General features: G+C 42.1%; 1 protein-coding gene across 1 annotated transcript; it reads right to left on the reverse strand.

Annotated features, from left to right (window-relative positions):
* Positions 1 to 820: 820 nt before the first annotated feature.
* On the reverse strand, positions 821 to 2,678 carry LOC144539442 (general transcription factor II-I repeat domain-containing protein 2B-like). Its single transcript, XM_078284403.1, has 2 exons — positions 1,971 to 2,678; positions 821 to 1,801 (listed from the first exon to the last, which is right to left on the reverse strand). The coding sequence occupies exons 1-2, from the start codon at positions 2,676 to 2,678 to the stop codon at positions 821 to 823; spliced, it is 1,689 nt and encodes a 562-aa protein (XP_078140529.1).
* Positions 2,679 to 9,546: the final 6,868 nt, after the last annotated feature.

The raw sequence follows: 9,546 nt of genomic DNA on the forward strand, positions 1-9,546 counted from the left end.
AATAAATATAGGTTTACTTACAATGGATTCATATTCCTTAGCTTCTTACCTATCAACGGAGACCAGAAATATGCATATACAGTAGGCCTTATGGTTGAGGAGCTATTCCTGATTTATTTTGGGTATGTTATTTTATTCGTTTTTTCCTAGGGCTAGGGCTGTGGGTTTAACAGGTTAATGAGGTTTCACTCTCTCCCCACTTATCTCCACACCTAGCCTACATTAAGAAATTCTGTACTAAATCACATCAAACAACCTGTCTGAAGTAAAAATAAATGAATAAAAACAGAACCACTTGGCTACTGTGACGGATTACGTTACCAAATCTTGAGAATGTGATCAGTAATCTGGCACAGATTAAGTAAACTACCCAATTATGTCTGTCCTTCTAGGCCAGGGATGGGCAACTTGGATGGTGGTGGGGGCCACAGAATTTATGTACTGGCCATCAGGGACCGCAGATTCACTTGGAACACGAACACACACACACACACACACACACACACACACACACACACACACACACAAATTCCATGTATTGTATGTAATTATTAACAAATATACTAGGTCTGACATCTTCATTGACATTTTTCAATCTTTCAGGGAAAATCCTCTAATAAGCTCACAAAACAAATATCATCAAGTTCACAGAAATGTTATTTAATTTTTACAAGTGGCATGTTTGTATTGAACAGGTTATTTCACAGTGGAATAAAACTATTTGAAACTATTTGAAAGCACGGAAAATGTGTGTGCATTAAGATTAAACATTAAGATGAAACACTCACCCAGACATTAGTTGTCTGACTTGAACTTGAACTTAATGAGACACTTGTAGCCTGTCGTGCTGACGCACAATAAGGGGAATGTCAACATCGATGCCAGTGCATCCAAGCTGCATCAGATGAAACAATGTTTCGTCTGACAGTCTGTTTCTCTCTTTTGACTTGATGTGCTTCATCGTGGAGAAGTTGCTCTCACATATGTATGTGCTCCCGAACATGCTGGCCTGTTTAAGCGCAAAATCTCTCAAGAGAGGGAAGCGGGTCTCGGGCAACAGTATCCAAAAAGACACCCCCCTCTCATTCCGTTTCATTTGGAAAAAGGCGTCGCCTTGTAGCTCGCACAGTTCCATTTGTAGTTTGGGTGGCTGGTCATTCACAACAGCTGAGAGGGGGTCAGTGAAAAGCTGGATTGTGCCTCGCATGTCGTGGAAATCCTGAAAGCGATCGTTGAATTGATCCTGCAACGTTTCAATGGCTTCTCTGTAGCGGTGCATCGTCGTCTCACATTCGGGGATGTCTTTGCGCAGCTCTCCACATGCGGGGAAGTGTGTCAAATTCGGGGGATCTGACGCAAGGTTATCTTTGAACAGGCCGAGCTTCCTCTGAAAGCCATTCACATGACCAAAAAGGTCGGAAACGGTCTGATCTTTGCCTTGCAACCGGACATTCAAGTAATTGAGATGTCCAGTTATGTCAGTGAGAAAGGCCATGTCACAGAGAAACTGTGGATCCCTCAATTTGTCACAGTACACACTTGTATCCGCAGTAAGGCTGTTCTCCAAAAACACGGGAATGTCGAGGCGCAGCACGTAAAACCTCTCCAGGCATTTACCGCGGCTCATCCACCTGATGTCTGTGTGCAGCTGTAGATCACCGTAGGCAGCATCCACCTCCTCTAGAAAGGCCATGAATTTCCGATGGTTTAGAGACCTGTTCCCCCCTCGAATCAGATTGGTAACTTTTGTTACCACATCCATGACATGCTTGAAGTTGAGATGCTTTGCACAGAGGGCCTCCTGTATGGAAATAACATAACGTGAATCAATCAAATGCTCAGTCTCGCTAATATAGCCTGCTAATCAATTTAATTTACTATGATAAGCTATTAGCAGCCGAGCTGACCAGCCAACTTTTAAATTAGGCTGCAATGTAAATAAAAAATCCTAGCTAATCCATGAGGCTTACCTGGTGTATGATGCAGTGCAGTATTGGGCAATCCACACCACTTTGACGGAGGAGTCCAGCGAAGCCAGTGCGCCTTCCTTGCATTGATGGAGCCCCATCAGTAACAACGGCAGATAGCTTGTCAAATCCACCATATTCGCTGACAACACCCTTCACTGCGTCAAAAATGTCGGATCCCTTTGTTGTGCCGTGCAGTGGTACCAGTTTTAACAGTTCCTCGTGTACATCAAATGACGCATTTATTGATCTTGCGTACACCAGTAGCTGGCTAACATCGGTAACGTCTGTGCTCTCATCTAACGCTAACGAAAAGTATGAAGAGTCTGCCATGACTCGTTTCAGCTTTCCCTCCACATGACTTTGAATGTCAAAAATCCTGCGAGTCACTGTGCGTTGGGAGAGGGACACCGATTCAAAATTTTTAGCCATTTTTGCATCTCCGAAGGCGTTAGCCATCTCAATCGCGCCTTTTTTCACCATCTCTCCTTCTGATAGTGGCTTCTTTGCTTTGGCAAGCTGGAGTGAGACAGCATATGATGCTTTCAGACTTGACTCTTGGACACTTGCGGCCTGGGTGAAAAAGCGCTGCTGTTTTTGTACTTTCCCTTTCAGGTCCGCTAGGATAGCTGCTCTGCCGGCCCCGGTGTACTTGTCATATTTATCCTTGTGTGAGGTGTTGTAGTGGCGGCTCAAGTTGCTTACTTTCATTACAGAAACGGTCTGCAAACATACCAAACATTGTGGTTTACCCCTGAATTCAGTGAAAAGATATTCTGTCTCCCACTTTTCTTGAAAAACACGATTTTCATCAGACACCTTCCTCTTGCTCATGTTGACAGCTAGCTAACGTCCATCCACAGAGGGCTGTGCTCATCTCTCCCGGCAGTCAGTGCGTTCGCTGCCGTGTTATTAAATCACGCAGCTCGCGACGTAACTAGGAGACTAGTGGACGGTATCAGTACTACAAGTAAAAAAGTAAAGTTTAATTAATTACGTTGTTTCTAAATTGATCTGAGGGCCGCACAAAGAGGAGGTGGGGGCCGCATGCGGCCCGCCAGTTGCCCATCCCTGTTCTAGGCCATATCATAGATGCCCAAGAGAAATCGGCTACCTACCATTCATAGAGGTCTCCATGACTGCTGTCCTTCATCTTCATTTTGTGGTGGCAAACGTCACATTCCATCTTCTTTTTGAGAAGTTTTCTTTTCTGTAGCCATTTTATTAGTTTCTTATGGTGTTTTTTTTTTTTAGATCTGCTACCCTCAATTAACTACCTCAGTTCACTTGCTAAACCAGGCATTTTCCATCAAATGGGCTAGTACGATGAATATATTCAGACTTCCTGTTTGCGCCAAAAGTGTGCCCACACTGTTATAAGTGCTGCCCAATCTCTTTTTTTTATTTTTATTTTGTATTATTCTTTATTCAAGAAAAGTGCATTCAATTATAATACTTCATCAGTTATCAATTTACAATCATTCGAAAATTATTAAAATAATTGGAAAAAATGACAGTCACAGCATCTTGATGGGTCAATGAAGTCAACCAGCCAATCACAACCACTGTAGGTGCATGCAACTGGGGAGCGTTAGCAATAGGCTACTGATATTTTCTAACTCCACCATGCCGGGTAACGAAAGACCTTTTACCAGATCAGGCAAAGTCTTAAAACATGACAACAAATTAGCAACACCAACGCCGTCGTCGAAGAAAAAAACGCAGCCAACGCCATCATCGAAGGAAAAAACGCAGCCAACAGTAGCACCTGACGTTACCATCATGGATGATGATGGTGGTGGTGGACATCAGAACTTGGAGGACGCTAATGTTAGTAGTACCAGCGATGACAATGAAGGGTATCGCCCTGCAAACAAGAAGTCCAAATTTGGTTGCCTGATGGATGAATCTACTGATATTTATATTTCCAGCGACAGCGTTAATGCAGACTGTAAAGACCAATCTCAGACTACCGGTAAATTAGCTAACCTGTTGGCACGTATTTAACTAACTTTAACTCTAGCTAGCGTTAGCTGCTAATGTTAGTCTCCTAACTGATCCCAAGTTGACATGGAATGGATTGAGTGATTCTAATATATAAAGTTATTTTCAAGTCTTTACATTGACTAGCGCCTGTTTGGCGATCAGTAATGGTAGCATAATGCTACACCCGGCCCCGGGTGTAACGTTAGCATTGCTACACTCGGGGCCTGGCGGCTTCCGTGCTACGGGTGTAGCATTGCTACACTCGGGGCCGGGACAGACAGACACAGGCAGGAAGGAGAGTTCACGGGCCGGCAGGCCGCTATATTCACACATCACAGTATTAAATATAAATGACCCGGTGTCGACCGCCGCTTTCCCGCAGCGTCTCCCCCGACAGGTGTCGTGCCAAAAAGTGATTGTCCGCCAAAAAGTGATTGCCGTCCGCGGGAGCGCGCGCAGCCTGTTAAAGCTGTATCGCCCAGTTTATATACGTCTACAGCTGCTTTTATCTGGATCAAACAGTCATAACGTGCAAATACATATAACTTTATGTCCGTGGTAATAGCAAAGGTATGTCTTTGTGAAACTTTAACGTCTCTTGTAACCGAATAATCACAATTGTGGCCAAAGAAGTGTTTGCAGTTTATAGCGTAATCAGGCATGACATTTACATGATTATAGGCAATACTATAGTATTGTTTCCGATGTTTATATGTGCTTGGTATGTCTAATATTCTTCTTTAGACCTATATTTGGAAACTAGACTATAATAAAGATGATGTACGGATGGGTTATATATTAAATGAAGAAATTATGCAATTATCCTTATGACTCTGCATTATTTTACCTGCTCTGTGCCCTAGATTATAACCAATCCAGTCCTTTTTACCAGTTTAAATATCTTTAAAGCGGCAATAGGCCTACAACCTGCCTCGTTCCACTTGCCAAAAAGTGATTGCAGCATCCACCTTGTGACTGAAAGGTTGTATCTGCCTCAAAATGACTTGATTTCATTCATGAGGGTTATATTTTAAAGATTATAGCCCATCCAGTCGTTTTTACCTGTTGAAATACCTTTAAAGAGCCAATACAACCAGTAACATGCAGTTTTCCACTTGCTAAAAAAGTCATTTTGAGGCAGAAACAACCTTTCAGTCACAAGATAGATGCTGCAATTGGCAAGTGGAAAACTGCCTTTTATGGGTTGTAGGCCTCTGTGTTGTTGCCGCTTTAAAGATATTTAGGCTAAATTGGTAAAAAGGACTGGATTGGTTATAATCTAGGGCACAGAGCAGGTAAAATAATGCAGAGATCATTTCTTTATTTTATATATAACCCATCCGTAAATCATGTTTATTATAGTCTAGTTTCCAAATATAGGCCTAAAGAAGGATATTAGACATACCAAACACATATAAACATCGGAAACAATACTATAGTATTGCCTATAATCATGTAAATGTCATGCCTGATTACGCTATTAACTGCAAACGCTTCTTTGGCCACAATTGTGATTATTCGGTTACAAGAGACGTTAAAGTTTCACAAAGACATACCTTTGCTATTACCACGGACATAAAGTTATATGTATTTGCACGTTATGACTGTTCGATCCAGATAAAAGCAGCTGTAGACGTGTATATATATATATATACAACTTAGAGCTCAACGCTGTAAAGACAGTGGAGATGGTTGTGGACTTCAGGAAGAACCCGGCCCCACTCACCCCCATCACCCTGAGAGACTCCCCAGTCGACACTGTGGAGTCCGTCCGCTTCCTGGGCACCATCATCAACCAGGACCTCAAGTGGGAGCTGAACATCAGCTCCCTCACCAAGAAAGCCCAACAGAGGATGTACTTCCTGCGGCAGCTGAGGAAGTTCAACCTGCCAAAGACGATGATGGCGCACTTCTACACCTCCATCGTTGAGTCCATCCTCACCTCCTCCATCACCATCTGGTACGCTGCTGCTACTGCCAAGGACAAGGGCAGACTGCAGCGTATCATTCGCTCCGCTGAGAAGGTGATTGGCTGCAATCTGCCATCTCTCCAGGACCTGTACGCCTCCAGGACCCTGAGGCGAGCAGGAAAGATTGTGGACGACCCCTCCCACCCTGGACACAAACTCTTTGAAAAACTCCCCTCTGGCAGGAGGCTGCGGTCCATCAGGACCAAAACCTCACGCCATAAGAACAGCTTCTTCCCGTCTGCAGCTGGCCTCATCAACAAGGCCCGGGACCCCCACTGACACGGACTCTTGCCCCCTCCCCCCATAGGCACTACACGCTACAGAAACGTACAGTCTCCACATCTGACTCAATGCGTTCATTTATACATTCTGTACAGTAAACATTCCTCTGGCCAATATTTTGCACATCCCTGCACTAACTGTACAGCTTTCCCATTTTCCATGTCACTTCAATGGCAGATATATTGCACATGTTTCTTTTTATTATATTTTTCTTTACATTCTGTATTGTAAATATCTTTTTTTTTTTTTTTAATATATATTTATATTCTTGACTTTGACTTACAGTACTTGTTGTGCTTTTTTACTTCTACTTCCTATTTTTCTCCATGTTTATTGTATGCACCTACATACCAAGGCAAATTCCTTGTATTGTGAACTTTACTTGGCAATAAACCTGATTCTGATTCTGATTCTGATTCTGATAAACTGGGCGATACAGCTTTAACAGGCTGCGCGCTCTCCTGCGGACGGCAATCACTTTTTGGCACCGGCGAACCCCCCACAGGTCCGGAAGAACAGAACCGTCAAAAAAAAAAAAAATCATCTGAAGCAGTTTTGTGCGAGGCCGTTTGGTCTGAGGCCGTTTGGTAGGAGACTTGACAACTTTTGGCCAACAACTGAAGGATTTTAGTCCGAGGAACGATGCCGTTTACTGTGAGACACGAGAACTGACAACTTTTAGTCCGAGGAACGATGCCGTTTACTGTGAGACACGAGAACTGACAACTTTTAGTCCGAAGAATGATGCCGTTTACTCTAAAGGTCTGAGGATGTCCTATTATGGACACCGTACTCTAGGCAAAAGATGACAATATGGTACTGCGCTTTGTTTGCAGTTTTTGTTTTTGTCTTATGTGTGGATTGGATTTCAATGGGTATAGGGGAGGAGTCGCTACTGCTGTGTTGAGAAATGCACAGTATAATAAGTTACTAAACGCCAACCCACACATCAGACCAAAACAAAAAAGTAAACAAAGCGCAATACCAAGTGGGGCTCTTTTGCCTAGATGTCGCTGTTTGACGGCATTACAGATTATACCTTTAAGGCTCATTTTCATTGTTTACCACTTTGAAATAAAAATTTAATTTTTCTGAGCCAAACCAAGCTGTGTAGTATACATCATTTCTAATTAGAGCTCTGTAGTATGAATACATTTTAACGCATAAAGAATCGAAAATCGAATTGTGAATTCGTATAGAATCTGGAAATTTGTGTATCGTTACCCCTTAGTCTTAATCATGTTCAAACTATCTCCCATTATGTTCTAATATCCTATTTTTGTTCCAACCCCCTTAACCAGCAGTTCACATAATCATAACATGTACTTAACATTATTGATTTTAGATGCACTCAAGTTTATTTCTCTTATTTCCAGTCATGACTACCGGTATGTCTCCAACGGCATCAGTGCTGCTCCAAAAGGCTAAGAAAAAAGAAGTTTTGCTGAAAAGAAAAATCAAGCAATTGAACAAGGAGATGGACTCCCTTCGCCAACAATTAGCAGGTAAGTGTTTTTCTTTTTCCTCAAAAAGACTCTCCATACCTAATCTCAGTATCAAAATCAATTTTGTTTTTCCAAGCATATAAGCACTATAAATGGCAGGCTTGCGCCCCGGTGGCTCACCTGGTAGAGCGCGTACCACTAAGGCATAGTCCTTCCTGCAGCCGGCCTGGGTTCGAATCCGACCCGTGGCCCTTTGCCGCATGTCATCCCCTCTCTTTCTCCCTACATTTCCTGTCTGCCAACTGTCCTATCAAATAAAGGCAAAATGCCCAAAAAAATAATCTTAAAAAAAAAAGAAACACCAGGCTTTCAACACGGCATTGGGACTGCCCACTATTTCCTTTAGATATCTGCCTCAACTGCAGTGAAGCACATACACGAAACCTAGTAACTATAAAACTATTATATAGGCCTAGCCTATGCTGCATATTATATTTTCTGTAGTGAGTAATTACACACTAGATCATGTTTTTTTAACCTGTAAACATGCCTATATGCCTTCTATATAGTGAAGCCTTTTAATCCTGGTCATTGTTTCAACATTTCTGGGACAACATCACCCCCATCATGACGTGAGAGTTCCTCTTTGCAGGGTTTAAAATATTAGCAATTCGTGTTAACGTTAGTGAAATAACGTTCATGTGTTGATGTTATGGTGGTTATGGTTCCTCTTGTGAAATGCGCTCATTGCACTTTCCAGCATTAGCATGCCTCTGGAGCCCCAAATTGAGACTACTGGGTCAGATTCGGGGATAATATCTCTGTGGCGAATCTGATAGCGAAGTTTCTTTTAGCGTTCAGTAAAATGCTAAGAAATAAAAGTAGTTTTGGTTCTTGATATTACATTTTCTCCCCCACCAAAAATATTAGAATCTTATCGGAGATTCAATAACAACCATATTCGATAAGCAGAATCGGAACCGGAATCAATAAAATCCAAACAATACCCAACCCTACTTGAGCAGCCCTAATTTAATGTCTTTGAAAGTGTGGGCACACTGTTTGCTGTTATTATTAACGCTATTATCATTATTATTATTATTATTATTATTATTATTATTATTAATAATAATATTTTCTCTTCTTTTTAGCCCAGGCCAGTGCTGTAGTGACGGAGTCTGAACAAAGTACATCGTCATCTGCATCCACCTCTTCCTCTTCCACCACCTCCTCCTTTTCATCTGCGTCCTCTTCATCTTCTTCAGAGGATGGGAAGAAAAGAAAATGGTACAAAAAGAAGCATCTCAAGAAGGACAAAAAAAAGAGACACGACAAAAAGAAGAAGAAGAAGGTGGCAAAAGGGAGGACATCACTTGGCAGAAGAGGTGAATCACAGGGAAGAGTTAATTTAAAAATGTTTTAATTGATGTTAGATTAGAAATCTGAAACATTTGTGCTTAGGGGTGTAAATGTTAGCTTGAAATGCAAACCATTTCATTACCAAAGTGGTTGTACTCATCTAGCATAACCTACCATTTAAAGGGGAAGTTCACCAAAAATACAAAAGAAAAAGCAACAACATATTTTTCCTCTTACCTGGAGTGCTATCTATCCATCCAGACCCCTATTTATGCTGTGTGCTACTTTTGATTAGTTGTCAAATGATTGACCAGTTCATCTTTATTTATTAACTGTTCTCTTAGTGTTGCAGCCTGTAGTCCCATAGAGATCATCACCAGATACAAGAGGGTGTTGAGGGCATACAACAGTGGAAAGAAATTGGGGGAAGCGTGTGCACACGCTGGTGTGACAGAGCTGACGGTGAGGTCTAAAGCGGCGATCCCGGAGCTTGCCATAGCTTCCCCAGATAAGTTCAAAGAACTACTGGCAGGATAC

Source organism: Centroberyx gerrardi, chromosome 7 (assembly GCF_048128805.1).
Source record: "Centroberyx gerrardi isolate f3 chromosome 7, fCenGer3.hap1.cur.20231027, whole genome shotgun sequence".
NCBI classification, from domain to species: domain Eukaryota; kingdom Metazoa; phylum Chordata; class Actinopteri; order Beryciformes; family Berycidae; genus Centroberyx; species Centroberyx gerrardi.